We start from the raw sequence: 25,063 nt of genomic DNA, 5'->3' as shown, positions 1-25,063 counted from the left end.
GAGCGCCATGAGGAAATCTGAAAGATCAAGATGTGGCAAGGACTTTCAAAACTCACAAGGAAAACTAGGTTAAAATCTTGTCAATTTATTTTGCTCTAATAAACATGCAAGAGAACTTTATATTATCATTCCTTACCTCTGATCAGATACTTGTGGAACCATGTCAATACGCACTCATTTACATCATTTATCTACAATTTTCACAATCAGTCAATCAACTCAAACCTATTCTCCAACAGACTTTACAGTTAAAAACCTACACACATGTAATTGATAGGTTTGGATCCTCCAACCTATGATTATTCAATGGTGGTCTTGTCTCATCGGGAGCAAGCCCCCCCCCAGACTTGGAATACGCCTCCATTATTTCCACCTCAAGCTCAAGTCCAGATGGAAATTTCAAATATTCCTGGGACGAAAGTTTTGATCCGACAATTTGAAAATATTCTTCAATTGATTTAGGCACTACTTGAACTTCAAAATCATCTATAAGATGCAACCAAAATTTCCACATGCTACATTTTATGTCCAAAAAAACCTGTTTTATATACTCCCTGAAAATTGACATTGAGCCAATGTTTTTTTTATATCACCTGTCACCAATGTTCATGCCCGATAACAGCAGTTGATTAATGGCAGAATTCATCTCACTGTAACTATACCAGCAGATGTGTATACCTGATCAGCACTGTCTAACTGATCAAACATTCTATTAATAAAACCACAGCCATTTTATCTCAGTGCACCAAGCATAATCAAGTAGCGCTGACCTATGTTTATAAGGAACCTGAGGAGAACCAGGAAAATTTATGCAATACATATGCACTATCCTTTAGCTTGGTGCTCATAGGATGTATGGGGTAATAGACAAGATTAATACTGCCTCTAATAAACTGCTGCCGATTATCACAGTATGGTCCTCATTTCTGATACTTTTCATTTCTCATCATCAATCTGTTCGATTTCTGGTTGCGATTTGCGAATTCCCTCAAAATTCGGTTTCGTACAATCTGGCAGCGCATACTTGGCGTTGATGATTTTATTAATCAAGGCGTCGTTTTCTTCACGCTTGGGAACGTCTTCAAATGGCGTCCAAGAATAGTCGTAGTTGAGTTTGAAAGCACCATGGTACTCGTGTGGACAGCTCGAACCCCATTCCTGCAATCGAGATAAGTTTCGTCATTCAAATAAAATCAATTGAAATACCAGGGTAGAATGGGGTAATTGTAGCCCCAATATCCAAAAAAGGCAATCAACCCTTAGCGTGCTACACTACAAGTAAAATGAAAAGTGGGTTAATGGGACATGGTCAAAGGGCATTAAATTTTTTGTTTCATGAATCTTATTGACATGAATGATATAGTGGTTTCACATGACGTCATCACCTGCATTGTTAGAGGGACCTACAAAGGAAAGTAAGCCCCAAACAACCAAGACAGCATTTGATTCAGTTAAGTCAGGTAAATCATTATTCTGCCTTCCAATTCCATGGCTTTTATGCCAAATTGAAAGAGAATTTTTTATTCCAACTTGAAAGAGAATTTTTTATTCCAAATTGAAAGAGAATTTTTCATGCAAAATTGAAAATGGTTACAATCTGGCACAAAAGGGCAATGACCTAGCTAGCTATGGGTATGCTATGACCACGATCACTGTATTTAAACTGTCTACCTTTGCTGGAGCGGACCACACCAAAGAGACCCAGCTTACAGCTATCGATGCCATGCAAGAAGTAAGTATTTAATTATTCTAGACTCACCAATGCAATTTCTTTTATTGAAGATTTGTTGTCGATAGGCCTAGTCTAATAGACAGGGGAACTCATTGACCACACCATAGGTCACAAGTGATTAGTTCATTCCCGATGCCAACACCACTTTCCATCAACTTAATACAACCTGAAGACCAACAAGTGTGAGCCAATCAGTAAGAAGGGACCGCGGCCTGTTAAATGCTTACTGGGGGCGTTCATACCTCAAATTAATGAACCGGTCTTACATCGGTGTGTCTAGAGTATGTGGTTTGAACATACATGTATGTAATACCAAAACTTGCAGTAAGGCGGATGCAATCGGTGATAACAGGTTGAGAAATAACCTTATTTGCTCCAGGTGATAAGACTCTCACACACCCAGCATACAGGCTGACAGTAAGACTCACTGAGTGAGAAAGGCACTGTCAATTTCCAAAACTAATGAAGTCACTTTGCTTGAAGCAATTTCGAAGGTTCAAGAAATGCTGACACCAAACCTACATGTAAGTTTGCCAGAAATCAAATTAACCGAGGTCTGATTTCTGTCACTTTGCTATGGTAGAGTGGTAAGCCTTATCTCAAAGTAATTTGTTCTGGTTTCATTATCATTGTTTCGAAATTCTTGATAAGATTCATCTGTTCGATAATCCTAGAATTTAAGGTTTAATTTTTTGGCGAAACAGTTCAGGAATATTCACCTGGCCGTTCCACGACTAATGACCAAAAGCATGTAAAGTCATTTTTTCAGAAGAAGTGTCTTGGTTCTTGGACCTCACTTTGTTGACTATCCCTAGTGGTCAGTAGAAGAACCAAGACACTTTCTCTGAGGAAATGACCTGATTGGTCATGAACGGTCAAAGTAAACGTTCGGGAGCGCGGTGGCACAACAGCTATCAGAGCGTCGGCCTTGTGATCAGGAGGTCCCAGGTTCGATAGCCGGCCGGTGGCACTTTCTAATCCTCAACTAGCCTGAAATGTCCTTGTGTGCTCCAGACTGTGGCTGCCCTCGGTTCTCCAGAAAGGTTTCTTGATAGGCTGGGTAATAATGTTTCCCATTGTACATGTTGTAAAGCACTTTGAAACATTAGATAACACAGCGAAAAAGTGCTATATAAACTCACCATTCCTTAAGGTATCTAACGAAAACGGATAATCCTTCATTTTATCTTTTTTAATCACAAAGCATGAGATAACACTAAAAGACCTTCAGAAAATACGATATGCTTACCTGTGGTGATAATATTGACAGATATTTTTGCCCCGATTCTTTCTCATACATGTGATAAATGGTTCCTGGACGCTTTACCATATTACATGCAGCATGATGAAGATCATTATCTCTTTTCGCCTCTGTCAAGGCCTGAAATGTGTAAAATTATCTCAAAAGGGGACTATAGGGGGGAGCAGGGGGTTAAATTGGCCATCTTTGGGTGACTAATATGCACAGTATTGGCACTGTGTCATGTTTGATTCAGCACTAAATACGTTCCTGGAACAAGCAAGAATAGTTTCGACGTACTGTGAGATGGGAGAAACCCCTATTAGCAACTTTGAGTAACTTTTTTTGCCTACTTAGCTACTGCCTATAGATTCCCTTTAAAATGATAATAATAATAATACAGTACAACCTCTCTATTGCGGACACCCATGGGACTGGGCGTTGGTGTTCGTAATGTAGAGGTGTCCTTAATAGAGAGGTTATGCCATTATTGTCCAAAAAGGATATTCATGTGTATGAACACGGGGGTAAACTTCAAATTACTTTATTGGCATTTCTAGTGGAGGTAATATTAATTTGCCAACATTGATAGATGCAGGTTGTGTTCGCACGCTACATAATACATAGACAGCGTATTCGGACACTCTGAGTGGCTGAATTTGGTCTCCGAGTCCAAATTAAGAATGCTTTGTCTTCGGAGGGTTCGAAATAAGAATCCTTCACTAAAAAAACAAATTGAGTAAAGAATGCAGTGGATCGGAGCCACCTCAGGTTGCTGCTTTGTGGCAATGCATAACAATTTCAAAATGTCAGTGGAGCTTTTCAATAGGACATCTCTCAATTGATTACAGAGTTTATCAGTCCCAAAGGGTTTACAGTAGATAGAATGGTTCTGCTCAACTAGTGGTATTATTGTCTTGAAATGTTGCATTGATATTACTATCTTGAATTGATATCTTGATATCTTGTGCTTGAGCACTACAACCTTGCTGGCTTGAGCGAAGAAGGCCCTTCTGACAAAAGCTTATTAATCTTAGAATGATCAGTTGATCTTTAAGTTCATACTACTGACTAATAGGCTACGCTCGTGCTAGTCCATTTACCTTTTTTGCCTGTTCCTGCAAATATCGAATCTGTTCAGCTATTACTGTCAGTTTGTTGGAAGCATTCGCCCGCACACTTTCATCTGCCCTCTGCACTACTTTAGCGAGTTCAACTAAATCTGTTGGGTCACCATGTCGTGTTGTCATGTAGTGATTGACAAGCGCTACACCCCCTGGGGCGGGGTTGGATTCAACTGTCGCAACTGAAAAAGAAAAGGCAGAATATCCTCAGAGCAGTATGCAAACATATCGTTTGGGGAATGATTTTTTCTCACCTACGGCCTACCTCATGAAGTGCAGACTATTTTGTCTAAACCTGACACCACACAATTATGGACTATTTCGAAGAGGAATGTTTGGCCGGGTACTGACTAGTCCGAGTCAAGCCTTTCACCCCGAACAAAGGGTCAGGTCATGGCTTATGACACTGTCCGAAGTATAGGTCTTCTGACGTGCACCCATTTGCTTACTTTGGACCCTGGTTCCTCTTCACTTTGACAAAGAGTAAAGGGGTCCACCTAATGTGCGTCCGGAACTCTGTTTGCGGGTCTGGAGCGCGTCCGGAAGAGAAAGTGCGCGTCCGGAACAATTTCCTATGTAAATATGAACCTAATGTTGCATTAGATGGCTTAAATAGCATTTTAATTCCATGTAGAGAAAATAAAATTGAAAAAATCTTTTTGGTGACTTTGTATTTTACAATTTTCAGCGAGGTGGTTAATTACTAATGCCATACTCATATCCCAACTTCCTTACGCGCCTTCTCCTGTTGTGGTCGTCAAAGTCGGTATGAGTTTGTCTTTGCGTGCCGTGGGATAAGGGGCAATAGCAATTATTGTGAAGCCAATTTGCGCTTTTAGGGGGGAGGGGAGGGGATCGAGGGGGGCGGGGGAAGGGGGTCAACAAAATTCAGTGGGGTTTTAAGAGCTTCAACTAAAGATGAGCTTGATGATTATTTTCCTGGGTATATATCTTATTCATTCAAATAAAAAGGCCAGTTTTTCTACCATTCGACAGAGTGGGCCCGGGAGGGGGGACTTATTTTTTAGATTAATTTCTAATTGGCTACACTTAAATTTAGCTATGGCTTATTATCAAAGGATCTAGTGATGACAGTGGATTTAAGGATACACTCACATCAAAGAAGTAGTACAATTTTCACTTATTTTTCTCACAAAATATATTTATTTACAATTACATAGACATCACAAATATATAGATCTATACTAAAATATTACAACCGCATTAAAGGGACAGAATACTGTAATTTAAAAAAAAAATCATTATCAAATATTATTATCAAAGTGAGTTGAAACCTCAAATCTTTGGCGACACAGAACTTGACAAAATAGTACCAAAAAAAGCATCCTGAGGGTCATGCAAAAAAGGGTTGAAATTAACAATGATTAAGACACTCTGTCAGCATTCCATGTGCTGAGACACCAGATACCAGTCTAATCCATTACAACACGGCTACTATACTATCGAAATTCTGCAACTGCAACAACAATTGGTTGAGGAGAAACGTCAGTAAACTGGGATTTGATGGCTGTTTAACACCCAAATCACCCCGCTGAAAATTGTAAAATACAAAGTCACCAAGGAGATTTTTTCCAATTTTATTTTCTCTACATGGAATTAAAATGCTATTTAAGCCATCTAATGCAACATTAGGTTCATATTTACATAGGAAATTGTTCCAGACGTGCATTTTCTCTTCCGGACGCACAAATTGTTCCGGACGCGCATTAGGTAGACCGGAGTAAAGACAAGGCCCCGTCCCGGCAATGAAAGGACGTAAATGACTGTCCAACTCCATTTTGGCATCCTCATGACATTATCACAGTTATTTCAGGCCATTTCACTTGACACTACTTACTCCCTCCCTCGGAACATGCATAAGGAGGAGTCATGTTGTAGGCCCTGTTAGCAAGAGGATGTCATTATTGCAGCACCAACGGAACGTCATTTTTCTAGCTGTAGGCCTACATGTTACATGCATTGATACATGGAAGCCCTACGCATTTTTGGGCAGTATAAAAAGCATGAATGCTTGCAAACACTGGTCATGGCACCTGAAATAAACACTGGATGCCGATTCACCATAGTTTTATGTAAAACTTAACAACACAATGGAATACCTGTGGTCACTGAATTTTCCAACATTTTCGTTTATATCGGGAACAAGGAAAAATGACAAGACCTGGTTAAGAAATTCGTGAAAGATAACCACGCAAGCGCCATCTGCGCCACCTACCGCCTACAGGAAAAACTGAAAACTTATACAACTAGTAGCAAATAATTTGTGCAATATCAAATAATGTGTTGCTGGCAACAGCAACCTGCATACGACTGTGCAGAAGGGATAGAATATCCGGGGAACAAATGATTAAATTGTGCGCTTTAATTTCTGGGTTGTTGATGATTATTGCCTATTATAGAACCATAGACCATAATCCGTCAGAGGGTATCCTGAAATCAGGATGTCGCATACAAAATATCGAGAGGCGGAGTATTTTGAAAACAACTGGTGCCAGGAGGGGGGGGGTACATTTTCAACTTCTATAACGGGGAGGGAGGTGCTCGTTCCCATGTTCTAACAGTACCCTCCTATCAAGGGGATTTCCATCTAAATTTTGACCCCCTTTCTTGGGACTCCTTTGTAAGAAATCGCCTCTGTAACCCATTTATTTCATGTTATTTTCCTTTTTTTGTTGAGTTTTTATACCGAAAACAAGGGAAAATAAGTAAAGTGGTCATAAATTTTAATGAAAAAACGCCCCTTTTTTCGAGTTGCAAGAATTCTTTCTGAAAAAGTTCTCCCGTATTTTTATCATTTTCTCGGGGATTTGACACCCTAGTTTTGAACACAAAGTGACCCCCCCCCCCCCTAGAAAATTGGAACGCTAAACTTGACTGGGCGGGGGGGGTATGCGCTAACCTACTTATGGACGTTGAAGATGCAACAGGGATTTGAGGCATAGGTTTGGTTGATTAAGACCAATCAATCCTTAAATAACGTAAACAATATTGAAAGGGTCTTAACATTAACTGCCTTTGGAACTTTTTCATTTTTTTATGAAGACACGCAAACTGGATCTGATGTTGAGGTAAATGACTAAGTTTCGTTTTGCCTTACTCTGGATTTTCGAGGATGGCGCTACAAGGAAGTTTAATATTATCTCCATGGTGCTTGACGATATGCTATGTCTCTGCTAAAAAATTAATTTTCTGCAATTAACCTCTCACTGTCATCGAAAATGTATTCCCACACCATTCACAGGCACTTAAAGAACACCCAACCGACACCACTCATGTGCCTGTGAACAATCTGGTCGTATATCGCATGATGGGATAACGTGCACACATGAGGGTACACAATCACGAAACAGGGTCAATATTCAAGGATTAGCCAGGATTACGTAATGAACCCACGTTGTTTAGCATGCGGTGTGGGAAATGTTAAGAGAGGTCAAAAAGGAGACATTCGGAATGAATGAATATCAACTGACATTGGCGGGCTTATTGGTCTGTGCGTGAACATCTGAAGGTAGAATAGAGAGCTCAAGATATGGGAAGATTGGTAAGTAATACACCGTTTGTAATTACTCGTGATCCAGTTAAATAGAAATCCACCAAAATACAACGCCGTAGCGCAGAACCAAATTTGTTGAAAATTGGTATTTATAGTACATTTATTTGTCTATCTGTTTACACAAAGGCAATGCTGAACATTATAATATTCAGTATGTTTTTACGCAATTGAAAGTATCATTTTCATATTCCCAATTTTTTACGAACGATGTAGGGCTTTAAAACAATAATTCATAATGTTGACCCAGTTCCGATATCATTATAGTGCAGGTCGGTCCCGATGATGATGGTGTCGTGCACCGACTCGCTTTCTATATCGCTGCTGAATGGCATCGCACCAGGGGCGAAAGGGCGAAGGCCTACAGCTACATGTATATAGCGCGGGGGGGGGGGGGGCAGGGGGAAGTGCCCCTCCAAATAAATACTAAATAATGTATTTTTGCTGTAAAATTTGAGAGAAAAAAATTGTTTTTATTTTAAATTTTGCCTCCCCCAACCCAAGGGCCTGCTGTCCCCCTTGCAAACGACCAAAATGCATAAATGCAGAATATTTAGGGCATTTAGCTCGCATTGACTCCAAACACACATACATGCACTTATTCAGAAGTGGCCTTAAATGGCTGAAACTAGAGTATTTCAAGAATGGGGATCGTTATCCAGAAATACAAGGAGTGATGATAGTCAATTTCTACATCCTTAAGGATTTGATAGTCAATTTCTACATCCTTAAGGATTTGATAGTCAATTTCCACATCCTTATGGATTTCGCACTGGATTTTCTCCGTCAGTCTCAACTTTTTCTCCAAGAGGGGGGTTAGGATAGGGAGATGTGTGTCGCAACCGCTTACCCCTTGGCCCTCCCATGCTGGGCCTCTGGCTATGCCCATATGGCCACTCCACACTTGATACCTAAGCTGAGCTCTCTGCCTCTGGGATGAATTGACCAGAAATGCATGCGAGTTCCTGGAAGTCCTGGCCCTACACATTGGTATGCAAAATATATTCACTGCTGTGACTCTTGACCGAATGATCATATCATGAGAGACCCATATACTGTCCAAAATAAAACACAGAAATATCATAAGCTTGGCATTATAAGTAAGGGCGAATGACTTGCGAAAAGTAAAGGGGGTTCAAGAAGTCGTAGGCCTTCTTGCGTATGCATGTTTACAAAGTTTTTTTGGACTACAAATGCAATACGTTTTCAAACTTGTCATTGGACTAATCAGCAATTTGAACAATGTTTGTCTTCGTTCCAAAAGCAATCCCTGTCTGTATGTTTTGGCCATGACCAAGCAGAAACACTTTGGGGTTGACCATAGACACTATCCTTTAGGCCAGAACTTGAAATCCTAAAGCATTTAGAACTCTTTCAAAATGAAGTAAAACCTAGCCAAAATAGTGATGCCTTGTATTTTTCAGTTCCGAAGAAGCTCTTGTCCTGTTCGAACACAGTTAGGCCTTCGTGAATCAGTTCTGGACCCAATGACATTAAATGAAAATCGGTATTTCATTGGTCAGTTGACAAACTTTGTAGTCAACTTAGCCGTCAAATTTGTCAGTTTACGAATGTAAGGAAAAAACCCCTCTCAAAATGTTTTCGTCCGCAATTGCTTGGATGTATGGTCCCATTCCGGGATGTGCGGTCCCATTCCTGGAGCAGGGGATAAAACTTCAACATCTTTTGTTTCCGCGAGCAGACGACAGAAAATGCCTCGCTTAATTGACTGAACTTGCCTCGTTTTCATGGGATGTTCGGTCCCCTGTACATGCACGTGTAGGAGTAAAACATGCCTGATTACAAGAAGTTTTGTTTTTTGGCCGGGTCTATTTGGCAAGCCGCTCGCCGAACAGGCATCTTTTTTTGTCCTGTTTGGAGAGCCGCTTGCCAAACAGCACTAAAAAGCCACCCTGTTCGGCAAGCCGGTGTAATGTTTTTGAGTGTTTCTGTTTTTGAGTGTTTCCCCTCATTGTTTGGGAACGCTCAAAAATAGATTGACAGAGTTTTTCTGTGTATCCCCCCTATTGAAAAGTCGTGGTCTCTCTAGCTGCCTATTGTTTGGAAACACTGACACATGGGGAACAACCACAGATGTTACACCGGGCTTGCCAAACAGGACAAAAATACTACCCTCTTCACATGTTGGCCAATCAGAGAGCAGTGACGTCATATTCGAATTTATATGCGCATATTTAACAATGGCCGACTTCCCGCTCTCGATTCAATTTCTGTTACTAAACTCGGGTTTTGGTCAATAATCCATGAAGAAGCTTGTACATGTACATGACTGTATGGATTTACAAAAAAAGTCATAAACGTGATTTAACTGATAAGCATGTTAAATGCATTAGTGTGCATTTCTAAAGGCGTTTCACTGTAACTCCAGTGTTGCTGACCGTGTTGCCACGAATGATAATGAGCTCCTGGATGGTTGAATATGCATGAGTTAGGATCTCCATCTGGGCCAATCTTGACACTAGAGGCGCTGATGTCGTTCCTAAACAACGGCTCTAGCACTGCTAAATTGCCACCATCTTGAAAAGCAGTACCGCGCATGTGGAAATGTAAAGAATCTTTACAATTGCAAAGAGGCTATCGCATCACCACTACGCCCGAGAACACGATGACTGCACTACACTGCATTGACAGTTTGCAATAAATTCACGTAAAAACACACCAGAACATCTCGGGTTTTATTTACAAAGATCATATTTTGTTATTTATTTATAAAACAAGCCATTTTATGAAAGAAGGTGGCACTTACTAGGCCTGGATAAGACTTTGGAGTTTGAAGTGGTGGTGACGCAGTGTTGAAAACACCTGAATCTCAGGATGCCGATATCCAAGATGGCGGAATTTTACCAATTCCAGTGTCTGAAATTGAATTTTAATTTCGGCACTGTGCGAGTTTGCATCTGGGCAGAAAAAAAGGCGCTGTTTGGTGAGCCGGGCTTGCCAAATAGTCACTTCCTTGTTTTTTTATGTGAAGTAAGCACCTTATTCATCACCATAATAAAATTTTTATTCTGCCGCCGAAATATTATCACGAATAAAAAAACTAAGCCCCTTTTTGTATTTGGCCCACGGCCTATAGTATAGAATGCTTCTCCATATTTTCAGTCTATATTCGAAGGAAGCTCCTCCAAGTCGTCCCTGCCAGAGGGTGAGAGGAACATCCTCGGCATCGATATCCTCTTCCGGGAGATCAACCTCTCGATCAAGGGACGACCAATCCTGCAAGATGTATTCGGGGCAGCCGCTCAGGGGGACATGCTGGCAGTTATGGGGCCCAGCGGTAAGCTAGCCACCGTCTATTCCAACCTTGACAACTTCTCTTCATCCAAGCGTACCTGGGGTACTTCGTCATCGTCTTAAAATCAAACTTCTACCTATTTTGAAGTGTAATAAACAGGGAATTGTGAATCAGATGGTAAGCCAGAATGCTTGGAACTTGGGATGGGGATTCGTCCTGTGAACCCGCTTGCCAAATCCTTTGCATCTGCCATACCATCAATATATTTTATCTCCTTGGTGCCTGAATTCAGTGCAGTTGAAGTTCGGACGAAGATGGCGAGACATTGGTCAATAAGATTCAATAAACCATGACATGCAATCGGTTCCCAATTGAGGCAAGTAGGCCTACCGGTCACGCCCACAAAAGCTAGGCTCCCGGGTCAGTCCATTGCATCTTTCTAATTGGATCTCCTTAAGTACGTTAGGGTGATGGACGAGACCGGTCAATGACCAATCTGATGGATTTGTCCTCTCTCTTTCCAGGTTCCGGCAAGACTTCTCTCCTGAATGGTATCTCTGGCAGACTACCTCTCGACTCTGGTGAGATCTTCGCCAATGGTGTCAAGTTCACCAAACCGATGAGGCGACAGAGTTGTTACGTCTTACAGCAAGATATTTTCTTCAGTATGCTCACTCTGAAGGAAACGCTCACAGTAAGTGCAGAATCTCCGCACAGAACATCGGCCGTCAGGTTTGGCCATTCTAGAACCACTGTCGCAGTCATTCAACCTCGCCGCTCCTCCCAGAAAGCCGCACTCATTTCACTTTTTGAGTTGACTTATTCCACTCTTAATCACTTCACCTGCTAAACTATAGTCTAACCTCAAGTTTTGTGAGCAGTCACTTTCAACCACAACAGAGACGTATATCCTTGCTGCTGCTCTGATCCTCGCAGAAGTACATGCTTCAGCGTCATAGCCTAGAGCAGGCCTCGTGCTCTCACGCTCTCTTTTCTATGCTTCTTCTCGCAGTCTTGTCCCGACTTCGAGCACACCACCGAACTCACAAACTTCGAGTCGGGTTTGGTCCAGCACAACGCCGCCGAACTCATTTACCTCGAGTTGGGCTTAGTCCTGTCCAGTACGCCGCTGAACTCATTACCATCGAGTTGGGCTTGGTCCAGTACGCCGCTGAACTCATTACCCTCGAGTTGGGCTTGGTCCAGCACGCTGCTGAACTCATCATTACCTCGAGTTGGGCTTGGTCCAGCACGACGCGGAACTCATTTACCTCGGGTTGGGCTCAGTCCAGCACGACGCTGAACTCGTGTATGTCGAGTTGGGCTCGGTCCAGAACGACGCCGTTGAACTTATTGAACTCAGAGTTGGGGTCAGGCCAGCACGCCGCTGAACTTTTGACCTCGAGTTACGGGCCTGGTCCAGCACGACGTGGCAGAATTCACTTACCTCGAGTTGGGCTTGGTCCAGCCCGATCGAGCCCGATTCTGCCGTTGAACTTATTGACCTCGAATTTGGGCCAGACCAGCACGTCGCTGAACTAATCTACCTCTCGTTTGGCCCGTTCCAGTGCACCGCTCTGTTGAGACTACCTGACAAGATGTCGTGGAAAGAGAAGAAAGCACGGATCAATGAGATCATAGATGCGCTGGATCTTAGAAAATGCGAGAACACTAGTAAGTAATTCCATACGACGTCGCTGTCTACTTGTTTTCCGTGATGACATTTTTTTTGTTGAATGATAATAAAAATTTACATAATTTTCCATTGCCTCTCTAGTCGCCGCTCAAAGCAGCGCACGAGAAGGACTAATTTCGCGATAATAAGTCTGGGAAATTTTACCCAATGACTGTGTACAAACGAGGAAGTAGAGTCCATCGGTCACATTCTTTTGTTCCGAAAGGGTATTAAACAGCCATTTACATCGTGGCATGCATAAAACACCACGATGTTCTTTTCATGAATAGCATTCCGCGAAGATGACGTCACTGCAGCTGCTGCCCTCTATTTCCCCATCGCTGAATTACAGGCAATGTCGGACAAAATGCGGTTTCGTAATGGATTCAGGCTTTCTAACTAGGGCAGTTAGATTCAATCTGGCACATGTCCGAGTGTTGGAAATACTACATAATTGTTCTGAATATTTCTCTCTCTGACTCTATGGTATCATTCATGCTAAAAACAATGCAGGGTCAAAGATAATTTACTTTGGAATAAGCTCAAATGCGTAGAAATAAGTGTCGATGTCCGCCTGTCACGTGACTAAAAGGTCATCAATATCTTATGCAAATGATCTTGTGAGCTATAAATAGTAACTTCGCGGCATGCTATTGAAGCAGTTTCCTGTGGACCAGCCAACCCCGAATGAACCTCGTTCGCAGACTGCGATATTGCAATGATACATTTCAGAACAAGTTTGATTATTCTCCATTTTTCAGTTATTGGTGATTTCTCGAAACGAGGTCTCTCGGGAGGTGAGAAGAAGAGGGCGAACATTGCTTGCGAACTCCTCACCAATCCAGCGCTTATGCTCATGGATGTAAGTTGGTCCGATCAAAAATACATATATATCTGTTTATTCCTCCTATATAGAAGATTACAAAAAATTCAAAGCAACATAAAATTATAACAACTAATGTACACTATTTACATACTTCTAGCTGTTGTCAAAAAATATGTAGTCTTAGGCAAGAAAAACATTTTAGATATAATTAGCCTAAGCATTCCAGCACTGTGCTGTGATCCGAAGGAGTGCTACATTTTCTTCATAATCAAAAGCGGAAAGTTGTTTCCCGAGCAATGTTTCTGTGAGTTCATCGTCGCACATGTTCCACAGTGCTGTGCTGAGTTCAACTGGGCATTCATTTTCAATTTGTTCCCAAAATTTCTCACGTTGGGAGGAAAAACCTGAACATCCACAGAAAAAATGAAGTTGCGGATCGGTATAACATTGAGTACATCGATTGCACTTTGTTTCTGTGATAGTTTCTGGTAGCGTGTTTAGCTTAGCTAGGAAGGCATAGTTGCTTTTGTGCTTCCGATCAGTTTGAGCGGTTGTCCATATTAAGGACGGATAGTCCAGAGACTTTTCAATGTTCATTATTCTGAAAAGATTATTGCGTGTACATTCTGCTCTGAAGTTTAAGTTTTCTTGATTGAGAACAGATTTTTGAACTAAAGACTTCCAGGGGGTACCGGTTGGCACACTTAGTTGACCACTTTCAGTGAACTCTTTTAGGGAGTTTGAAAGGTTAAACCTGTCCATTACTGTCATTAAGTTTGGCACATACCCGAGACAAGTTTCGGAACTATTTGTTCTGTTCAACATTGAGCGGAGCCGAAAATTGAAAACACGCCTGGGGAGTAGGTGCTCAGGCATTCTTGCTAACTGTCCAAAGAATAGAAGACATTGTTTATCGATGAGTGCTTTTAGGCTTATACTTCCTATCATGGCTTGTGTTGTTACAGTTCGAGTGATTTTGCTAAATCCTTGCATTCGTTTGAGACAAAATCTGTGAGCACGCTCTAAGATCATTAAGTCACGTTCAGACATATTGGACCATAGTTCACTGCCGTAAAGTGCCTTCGGAAGGCATATTCTACAGTAGATATGGTAACTGGAGATGGGATTAAATTTGTTGGGTTGCATCCCCGGACCTAGTATGCACATGAGAGTTTTCTTTAGCTTTTGAGCGGCGGAAATTGCTGTTGTCGTTGTTCGGCTGTATTTGTTCTGTATTACACCAAGGTGTATGTGCGAAGCGGCTTCCTTAACCGGTTTGTCTCCAAGCGTCCACATTCGTTCATTGGAAATGTTTTGCCATTGATGCTGTGTCTCACCAAACACCACAACAATGCACTTGTCTGAGTTGTAGTCATACCTCCACTTGATTGAATATTTGAAACTGCATGACATCATGTGATCAAGACCATATTTAGCAAGTGAGACGAGGGTCAGGTCGTCAGCATGACAGGGGGAACCACATTCTATGTCTCCTAGTTTTGCGCCACAATTTGTGTTCTCTAAGGTATAGAGGAGATTGTCCATATACAGCAGATAGAGCCACGTGGAGAGCACTCCACCCTGACGAACGCCTTGTTTGATGCTGAACCACGGTGAGTACATATCATTTTCCATGACACAGCTTTCAATATTTTGGTAGCAGGTTGCGATAATGCGCCATAGTTTGCCTCGTACTCCAAAGTTAAACAGTTTGTAAAGCAATCCGTCTTGCCAAACAGTGTCATAAGCCTTAGCTGCATCTAAAAAACAGGTGTACACTTTAGAATGCCTTTCTAATAGATGCGAGATTGTTTCTTGTAGTACGAATGTCGTTGAGACACAGCTGCGCATTTTCTGATACGCGCTCTGCTGTTGATGGGGGAAGATAATGTTCTCCTCACAGGTCCATATTTTAAGCCGCTCGTATATGAGTCTTTCAAACAGTTTGTACACGGTTGGCAACAGGGTGATTGGACGGTAGCTGTTTGGGTCACTCCTGTCCTTTCCCTTTCCTTTGTGTAGGGTATGGATAACACCCTGTTTTGCATCTTTCGGTACATGTTCTGTTAACATAAACTGATTAAATAGGTTCGTTAGCGCTTTGTGAAGTGCAGAGCCACCGTATTTTAAATGTTCATTGGAGACTCCGTCAAGTCCCGATGCTTTGTCGTTTTTAAGAAGTCGTAGACATGACTCTACCTCTTCTTGGGTAAATGGGTCGTCAAGCACAGATATGTGGATTCCTTGCGATTGGTTTGCCATTTCACGAATTCTTTTTTCCACTTCCTCTCTAAAAGTCTCGTCATATTTACCACTCTGGTCAGGTTTGTAAAGATTCGCAAAGTAATCTGCCCATTTGGAGCAGATGTCACTGGTGTCATATACCACTTCCCCGTTAAATCGCATGGGAGGAGGTGGTCTCTCTTGATTGCGTTGTTTACTTTTCAGTAATTTCCAAAAGAGCGTTTGGTCAAATTCTGCTGCTTCATTTATTTCATCATAGAATTGCTCCTGAAGTCTTTCATTTAAACGTCGCATTTCGGCGCGAAATCCTCGTTTGCTGTCCTTGTATTGCTTTCGTGTATCACTGGACATAGCTCTGGGTTTTCCCGCTAAGACCCAAGCATGGCGTAATTGACGCATTTTTGTATGCAGGTCTTTTAAGCACTCGTTCCAATACGGACGGAGTCTTTTGTTGAGATTGCTTTTCGGAATAGACAGCTCGGCAGCATTTACCATGGCGCTTATGATTTGATTGTAGTGGTCATCAACATCACAGTTTGAGGCTGAGGGGCTGGACTCGAATGCTGGCAACGTAGCTTTTAGGGCTGCGCAATAATGCTTGATTCTTTGGAAGTTTGACCGGATACAACGTGCCCAATGAAATGTTGTACGCTTCGGTTTTTTCACATTTTCGCGATTATCTGTTTGCTTTACGTTTCTACTCTCGCAGGCGTATGTCATAATCACGGAGAAGACTGGGAGGTGATCTGATGTATTGAGTGTTTCATCATCGATTACCTCATTGTCCTTCGAATGTTCTAGTGTTACTGAGCTCACACAGATGTGATCTATGAGCGTCTTGTGGGAGCCTTCGTACGGGTCAAATGTAAATGTTGGCCCTTTACAACAGGAGCTGACAGGAATTGAGTGCAAGTTAGCATTATTAAGAAAGGCTGTTAGCACGCGCGTTCTTTGGCAGTTCGGCCTTATTGGCATTCTCTCCCCTGTGGTTTGAGCGTTTAGATCTCCTAATACGATTACGTTTCCAACCGAGTCATATACATCATGCACTTCGGCAAGGTAGTCAACATATTCTACGAAGAACTCCACTGGATGATTGACGCTTGGTAGATATACCATAAGGATAAAAGTGGGTCTGCGATTTGGGATGCTAACACATATTCCGACGATTCGGTCACCCTCTATATCTAGTGTTCTTATCAAAGGGGAAAGGGTTTTGTGCCACATGATTGCTACACCTCCCTTCCCCCTGCGATTCATATGCGACGAAAGAAGATCATTGTCTGACACACCGTACGATTTGTAGCTACTGTTGATTGTATCTAGAAATTTAAGTGAGTCCGGGTATAGCCAATGCTCACAGATTCCAAGTATGTCTAAGTTGCGCGACATGAGAAGATGGTCTATATAATTGGCCCCATACATTGCACCGCGAGCGTTCCAACATGCAATGCGAAATGAGTTTGGTTGATTATTTGGTATGGACATTATGGTGAGAAAGCGCTAGTCAAACCACTCACGGCACATGATACCTTCGGGCCAAAAATGCTCTGTTAGGAGAACATCTTTGTCTCTTTCATCCACAATTACTTTGGCTGACTGCGTGCCTCGGATCTTGCTTTGTATGAGCCGGACCCTTGGTGTATTTATACCTTGATTTTCTAGAAAGTTAACTAATGCGTGTACTTTGCTACTGAGGGAGATGCGACCAACGAAGACCACAGCCCTTTTCTGGCGATTTTTCCTGATTACACCTGAGAATTCATCACTGAACCGTTTCGTTGAATCAGATAGAACGGTATGAGTATTCGTTTGTTTCTGAGCCGCACATTGGTTCGTAAAGATTACGGTTCCGATAGCCCTTGGTGGCGATTCTTCAGTAGTTTGCGATGGATTTCGAATCTCTTTCTCGATACGAGTCGCGTCTTTTGGTTTGCCGGACGGCGCAGCCTCTGTCTCGTTTGAAGTGTCTGGATGATTCGTAGGAGAAGCCGCTTGTGTCTCCTTGCTGTGATTCGAATGGACAATCACTGGTTGGGAGGATGCCTTCTTGATTCTCGAAGATGGTGATGTGGGTGATTCCATACGGACACGATCAGCATAACGGGGTTCCTTTCTTATGGCCTGGGTTTCTCGATCCAGAACATTGAATTTTGAGCGTATCATATCGACTGATTTGCGCAAATCAGTTAGTTTCGAGTCGCAATCACAATTGGGCGTTTGCTTGTCATCGGCTTTCAACTCGTTTCTTAGTACCTTTAGATCACTTCTTAGCTTTGCAACACCCGAATCTCGTATGTCCTTTATGCGATCAACAGCTAATTTCACCTCGTTGAATTCACGTGGTAGATCGTCGTATACTCCACATTTTTGGAGCGCTAATTTTGAATTCTTGTTAATATCCTTGAGCTTTTCGGACAGCGCACTAAATTCTGTTTGTGACGCAAGGAGAGCTGATCTGAGTTTGGAGCATTCGGCTTTTAAGGAATTATTTTCCTCAGTTAAGTCGGTGAAACGTGCATCACTTGATGCCGACATTGTTTCTAAGCTAAGGTTTATTTCTGCGACTGTTGTTTTATTCGAAGTAATGTTCGCGTTTGTAGTTTTCACGAATTCTTTTAGTTTCTTGATGTCCACGTTTGGACTTGTGGTTCCTGTATTGTCCTTTTTCACTTGTTGTAGTTCGATTTCGATCCTGTCAACAGTATTGATTAGTTTTGCGAGGCAGGGACAATGGTCGCACGCGCCTTGACCATTGTCCGAATTTGGTGTTGGCGTTGTAATGTGACCGTGTTCAAGAGGCGGGACAATGCTGTTCTCTGCTGGATTAGCCGTAACGTGATTACTCAACGTGTTGTTGGGGTCTTGAGTTGTTTGTGGTGTCTCACTTGGCGATTGACTTTTTTGATTTGAGAACATCTTTGAGTTCCATTAAGTTGGTCCGATCAAAAATACATACCGGTAGAAAGGCCCAAGACCCATTTTTAGACAGTGTACGGAGGACTAAATGTAGTACTTGTTCGAAAAGGGAGATTCTATTGACTGTGTTGTTTGTTTTGAAAGAGGAAGCAGGTGTACATGCTAATGCGGCTGAGATGTAACCTTATTTAGGGTTGACATCTTCCTGGCCGATTGGAACATGCCATGACCCTATATAACAAAGAAGATGGCCAATGATGGAGATCTTTCTTATGATATATCGACCATTGTACCGTTGACCACAGAAGTGCATGGGACAGACAATACGGCAAAATAAACCAAAATAAAACAGATCCAGAACGTCCGTCGAATGACTGATGACTTGTTGTTTTCGTTATAGGAGCCAACGTCAGGTCTCGACTCGAGCACGGCTCACAGTCTTATGATGACAATGAAAAAATACACTAAAAACTACAACAAGACAGTCATCACAACCATCCATCAACCGTCCAGTCAGATCTTCTACGCATTCGATAAGGTGCTGTTACTTAGTGGTGGAAAGGTGGGTACCGATGTTTATCAGGCTCAGTGTTGTGCGAGCTTGAGATCGAAGTGACCCTCTCCGAAGAAAGGGAAGGTGTTTCACACAGCCCAAGTATAAAGGCCCAGTTAAAACTGCACGGACATAAACTCCGGACGGCCTCGTCCCTTCCACCATAGGAAGATTATGTTTAGGATGACGAAAGTCCCGCCAAGGTCTGCTGATGACAAATTGATGAATAGACTACCTCACCAGACATTCTTGTGGTTGGCTGAGTCATCACCGATGGGAAGCATCGACGATTGCCTGCCGCAAGTCGGTGGACGACAATCCAAAGCGTTTAAACTTCTCCTGATTCTAATAATCTCTTTCGTTTAGGTCGCATACTACGGAAAGGGGGCGGAGATCGCCAGGTACTTCGAGAATATTGGTCTGCCTTGTACGCCCAATTATAACCCAGCTGATTTCATATGTAAGCTTAAGTTCTTGATTCAACTTAAGGCGGTGACGCTTGTGGGGGGGGGGGGGGGTTGGATTCATTCGTTCCGTTGGGTAGTTTCCTTGCTATTAAAACCCCTATACCTTTGGAGTAATTTGAGCCTTGATTTGAAACCTGGAAACTGGAGTTGTGGCCGCTCATTCCAGTTAATGCACGGAGCTAGGCTCCCAAAGGTCCGCATGCGTTATGAAAAAGCGCTCAAGATCTCTAACCTTGATTCTTTTTCAGTGGATTTAGTAAAGTCCCCAGATGAATCCGTCCAAGAAACTGTCACTACAGCAGGTCGAGCACTCACGAAAACAGAATTCTGGGCGAAGGAACTCCAGCAATTGGGCCATGGCGCTAAAGGCTGGGGCGAATATCGGGCCAGCATGGCGGTCATCTTGGAAACAACAGACAGCAACGGACACGCAAATGAAGGATTTGTCATGGAAGAAAATGACGCCAAAACAGTTAACGTGAACCTAGAAGGAAACGGAGGTGTGCCAAATGGAAAAGTTGACCCGAATTCTGTCGAAGTGCAGATTGCAGGACAGGAAATGATTTCTAATATTGACAAATATTATGACGCTCGGGTCAAATTCCAGTCTTCCTTCTTGACTCAGTTTAGGGTTCTTTTCATGCGCAACTTCAAGCAGGCCCGGCACAGGGTTCTGGCGCCAATTTCTCTAGTGCAAAGTTTGTTGATCAGTCTGGTGGTGGGGCTGTTGTGGTTCCAGTTGGATAGGACCGAGGAGGCGATTAGAGACAGAGAGGGCGTGGTAAGTCCGGATGAATTGGTCATGATCACGCTACGAAAACCATCATCAAAACCAATGTTCTCATTCGCCCGACTTTTTTTGATTCACACGAGTAATGGCAACCCCTTCTACAATACAATCGTTGACTAAAGGAAACAGTTAGAATGCGCGGAACAATCCTGGCGACGACAACGCTATACTAAAAGCTTTCTCGGCGCGCATTGCTCAAACTGTAATATCCAGCGAGATGGCCACCAAGCGCAGCATTCCCTTAGCTTTAGAAACAATGCATGAAACCAGAGTCTTTCCAACTCTGATGAAACAAATCCGTTGAAAACGTTAGTAGAATTCGTCTGCGTCCAGAATTTTGAGATGGATGCTGGCAGACGGACCGTTCTAGGAAGGGACGTTGGTACCAGCGCGGTATTTTTCATGATTTTCAGTGAGGTGATTCGAATATTCTTCATCATTGGGCAGTCCTACATCATATCATGCTCTTCTTTCAGCTATTTTTCTCATCGGTATACTGGAGTTTCGTCCCATTGTTTGATAACCTTGCCTCATGTAAGTAAATGCGGACCACATCTAGCTTTATCCATGACATGGCCTTGGTGATAAGCAACCAGGCCCGTGATGATATATAGAGACGTTTCGAATCACCATTACTCGCCGGCGCGTGTGTGTGGCGGCAAAACGTGATTTTTTTTCCCCCGTTGCCTCGGCTAAATAAAAGCATGGGTCAAAAGATAACCTTTAAGATACTTTCATTTGATAAACGAAAAAAGTAACGCACCAATACTAGCAGCGAGGTTCTTTGTAAACCTCTTTTTTGACGGCTACTTTTTACACCTAGGTATCTAAAACGTTATTATTCACATGGATGGTATACAAATGTGTATGGCTAGATAAACGCAACAAAGAAAACATTTTCAGGACGTTGCATGAACGTTAGCAGTAAGATATCTCTTCGTCATCCAGTATTGATGATTGTATACATTCTGTGTACTTTCTCCCTGTGTGCATATAGCTTTAGGTCAAAGAAGTACCCCTGTGATGTTTCAATCATTACCATAATTTGTCATGAAGAACCATTTACCAATACAATAATGAATTTTTATAGGATTCCAATACCTAATGATTGAGAAAAAACTATTTGTGTAAACCGTCTCTACAAATTGACGCCTGTGCACTGATTTCGGCCAACTAAAATGCAAATATTAAACTGGCCAGTAAGACCATTTATATTATTCATTATCATAAAGCATGCCTAGGATGGCCTGGCTCTGTTGATTAATAATCCACCTGTAAATGAAGATTTTATCCAGTTTCGCCCATCACAGCCATCAATTTACCACACCTTGATATGCCACACTTCCGGTGCGGATGAATAAATGTATCTGCCCTGTGGGTGTCGTTTTTGACCCGATGTCATTCGCAATCTCCTAGCCTCGCCATACAGCGTACATTTGGTTTCTTCCGGCAAAAGAGGCAAATGAAGTGCATTTTGAGATCAGGCTTTTTTTCTCCTATACCTCGTTCCCAAAACATATCGAGAGGTGGAGTATATTGAAAACAACTGGTGCCAGGATGGTGGGAGATTGGTCGATTCGGTGTGGCTTTTTCGAGTCTTGTAAACGGCACTTGTATCCTCTTCCCATTCCAGATCCTACGGAGCGCGTGATAATCAACAAAGAGCGTGCCGCCGGTTCCTATAGACTCTCCGCGTTCTTTCTCTCGAAGTGGCTGAGTGAACTGATTCTCCTGCTGATACAGCCCCTTGGTTTCTTGATCATCGTGTACTGGACGATCGGCCTGAAGGGGGTGGATGGATTCTTTTCCATGTATGGGGTCATGTCGTTGGGAGTAATGTTATGCATGGTAAAATTATATTAGCTATCGCTTTTTGTGCAAGTTGCTGTTTAAATGCAAGCGCCGTTTCATTTCTTTGGTGGTTGTTTCCATGAAAATGACACTCGCCACTGCCGTGCCGGTGTAGAAGTTTAAAATGTCCTAGGATAAAATGTCCGGGAACAAAGGATTCTATTATGCGCTGAGCTATTGACGGTCATTGCCTCTATAGAACCATATGCCATAATCTGTCAGAATACAATAGGCCCGGACACTTTTTTTAGGGGGGACACTTTTTACTTTTACACCGGCACAAGAGAAAACGTGTTGTTTTGAATAGATTTGCGATGATTTAAACAAAACACCTTTCCCTTGCATTATTCGCGTATGACAAGCCCAGGTGCACGCTTAGCCCTAAGTACATTGTGCAGAAAACGTTACATCATTGTAATAGGAAATTTTCAAATACCACTACAAATTTCAATTTTTTAATGAACGGCGTATACATTAAGTTTCAAACGATCAGCAGCGAAGTATACGTGAACGCACGTAATGTGTCTTCTTCTCCATTCATTTCAGAGTATCGGGTTGATGATCGCTGTAGCCGCCAATGACATGAATACGGGGATAACCACTGGTGCTGTATTCATGTTAGCCACCATGTTGTCGGGTGGTTTCTACACCCAGCGCATTCCATTCTGGCTCGACTGGATCAAGTACTGTTCCATTGTCACCTACATTTTCAACAGCTACACAGAATTCGAGTACAGTAACGCTCCTCCCATAACGTAAGTACCGCTAAGGTCACGGAACCTCCAGCGGTAGCATTGCTTCCGTAGCCTCTTGACGCCAGTTGTCTGGACTGCTGTCAATACAATGTCAATGTCAATACATTGAGGGTCAAAATACGGTATAGAAATTGTCCAATTTGAATATTCTAACCCTATTCCCAATCTTTGAAAGAACTGTTTCTTTTAATTATTGAAATATTCGGTCCTGTGGAGTGACAGACAAGCAAACCAATCTTACGGGCGTTGAGTCGTATTTCCAATCAGAAAATTCTTAATTCTGCTTGACCGAGGTATTTATCAGAAATGAACCAATCAGAAGTGTTCTTTGCGAGACTTCGCATCTTTTTGTCCAATCAGAAGGATCCAATCCTGCTCCACCGAGCTTGTCCTAAAATTTGAACCAATCCAAACAGGCTCTGTTGCGAATTGGATTGAGTTCACGCTCGTGCTAAGGTGCGGAACAGTTTAGACGGTATGTAGGCCTACATCATGAGTATTTCTACTTTTTCTTGTTTAATTTCAGCTGTGCCACCAACACAACCTCAATATTCGCCGAGTGCCGGGAGTTGAACGTGACGTCAGTTCCATCCGAAGCCTACCTGGCCATGAGGAAAGCTACCTTCCCTGTCTGGGCCAATTGTCTATGTCTGGTGGGCTACACAATTTTCTTTAGGCTTATCACGTATCTGTTATTCAGATTTGTCAGATGTCCCTCGAAAAACTAGGAAATTCACCAAGTACGTTTGCATCATTCGGTGATTCAAATACAAGTTACAGCTGTCATAGGCCACACTGACTACCGAATCTTAACTAATATGAAAGGAGACAGTAAGATTCGAATACATGTAGTTTTACCACTGTCGTTTCAGATGTCAGTCTTTAGCAACCTCGACACGTAATTTCTGTAACAATCTTTAGTGCTGACTTGCACTGAAGGAACATATTTTGTTGACCTATTGAGTTACGCTCATAAACATTGACCTAGTAAAAAGTACTCCTGAGGCAGACCATTATCCATGCTAATCGTTATTTACACCACTGTGGATCTGGAACTTTCTGGTCATCTGGCAGCCATTACAAAATCTTTTCTTGCCATTTCGATGCCAATAACCGGTAGTAGCTGGAGTGATGAAGTTTTGGTGGGGTATCTATAAAGGCTACATCACATGTCACCCGGGTTTTTGATTTAACCTACTTTTTAAGGTTACAGAGGTCAAAATCCAAAATGTCCCTATAGGTGGCGCGTAGTACAGACACTTCAAATTAGATTTTTGAAACATATTGGGCATGTACATGTTGACAAAGCAGGTGAGCACATGGTCCCTGGACGTTCTTTCGCAGCACACCGAGCGTCCAGAAGGGCTATCATCACCTTGGGACGAAAACATTGCACGATGTCTCAGTCTAAAATATAAATGAAAATGTTTGAATTTCTTGTTGTATATGCATGTATATTGAATACAATATGTACAAAATGGATAAATAAATCGCCATGATATTTTCTCAAAATGAATTATGTTCAGTGTATTTGGCATGCCGATCCATCGTCGTTGTGCGTATATCCAGGGAGGAGACTTTAGGACTGATATTCACCGCCGATAAGTCGGCATGTAATTTGGTAGTTTTTATGATTACTAATAGAACCGACCTACAATGAACATATCATTGTGTTGACGCTCAGAAATGAGTTTGATATGTACAGTCCTAGTGGCTGGAGGTTAAAGGAAAACACATGATTTATATCCCTGAAATACATGTATCTCGATCGATGGACTTATTATCCCGATCGTTCCAGTCGATAAGTCGTATCATCTCCATGGGATAGTCGAATCGGTGAGTTTGATAGGGGATGGAGACGACTGACTAACTGTAAGGTGCGGCTCCACATGACAGTAAACTGTCGACAGTAATTGAAAAACTGTCGACAGAAAACTATCCATAGCCCTTCCACTATGAAGAAAAAATCGCAGATAGTCACTGTCTGCGAGCTCTGGAAACGAGCGAGATAGTTTCTATCGAAAGCAACTGTCGTAAGGGCCATCCACGTACGGTGGTTT

At 42.4% G+C, this 25,063-nt stretch overlaps 2 protein-coding genes across 4 annotated transcripts; one reads left to right on the top strand and one right to left on the bottom strand.

The window, feature by feature from the left end:
• Positions 1-69: 69 nt before the first annotated feature.
• LOC135496814 (uncharacterized protein C1orf50 homolog) lies at positions 70-6,312 on the bottom strand. Its single transcript, XM_064786340.1, has 4 exons — positions 6,217-6,312; positions 4,076-4,278; positions 2,982-3,113; positions 70-1,158 (listed from the first exon to the last, which is right to left on the bottom strand). Exons 1-4 carry the CDS (start codon positions 6,239-6,241, stop codon positions 937-939), a joined length of 582 nt encoding a protein of 193 aa, XP_064642410.1. The 5' UTR covers positions 6,242-6,312; the 3' UTR covers positions 70-936.
• On the top strand, positions 1,581-24,492 carry LOC135496813 (uncharacterized). Of its 3 annotated transcripts, XM_064786339.1 has the most exons (14): positions 1,664-1,732; positions 2,112-2,256; positions 7,359-7,658; positions 10,791-10,965; positions 11,448-11,617; positions 12,492-12,597; positions 13,360-13,460; positions 18,988-19,149; positions 19,507-19,600; positions 19,856-20,388; positions 20,874-20,931; positions 22,031-22,245; positions 22,795-23,003; positions 23,530-24,492. In XM_064786339.1, exons 3-14 carry the CDS (start codon positions 7,647-7,649, stop codon positions 23,729-23,731), a joined length of 2,037 nt encoding a protein of 678 aa, XP_064642409.1. In that variant the 5' UTR covers positions 1,664-1,732; positions 2,112-2,256; positions 7,359-7,646; the 3' UTR covers positions 23,732-24,492. The 3 variants fall into 3 exon arrangements, with proteins under 3 accessions (XP_064642407.1, XP_064642409.1, XP_064642408.1); XM_064786338.1 differs by lacking the exon at positions 7,359-7,658; XM_064786337.1 differs by lacking the exons at positions 2,112-2,256; positions 7,359-7,658 and having other exon boundaries at positions 1,581-1,732.
• The last annotated feature ends 571 nt before the right edge of the window (positions 24,493-25,063 follow it).

Source organism: Lineus longissimus, chromosome 12 (genome assembly GCF_910592395.1).
Source record: "Lineus longissimus chromosome 12, tnLinLong1.2, whole genome shotgun sequence".
NCBI lineage: Eukaryota > Metazoa > Nemertea > Pilidiophora > Heteronemertea > Lineidae > Lineus > Lineus longissimus.
The sequence above is the reverse complement of the archived record's forward strand: the minus strand, read 5'-3'. Positions and strand labels throughout refer to the sequence as shown.

Coding starts and splice junctions, on each gene's coding strand:
- LOC135496813 (XM_064786337.1), top strand. CDS start 1,640: ATGACCACGATCACTGTATTTAAACTGTCTACCTTTGCTGGAGCGGAC. Junction 1,733..10,790: donor CTATCGATGCCATGCAAGAA/GTAAGTATTTAA, acceptor CCATATTTTCAG/TCTATATTCGAAGGAAGCTC. Junction 12,598..13,359: donor TAGAAAATGCGAGAACACTA/GTAAGTAATTCC, acceptor TCCATTTTTCAG/TTATTGGTGATTTCTCGAAA.
- LOC135496814 (XM_064786340.1), bottom strand. CDS start 6,241: ATGTTGGAAAATTCAGTGACCACAG. Junction 4,279..6,216: donor GGAAAATTCAGTGACCACAG/GTATTCCATTGT, acceptor TTTCTTTTTCAG/TTGCGACAGTTGAATCCAAC. Junction 3,114..4,075: donor TGCAGGAACAGGCAAAAAAG/GTAAATGGACTA, acceptor TACACATTTCAG/GCCTTGACAGAGGCGAAAAG.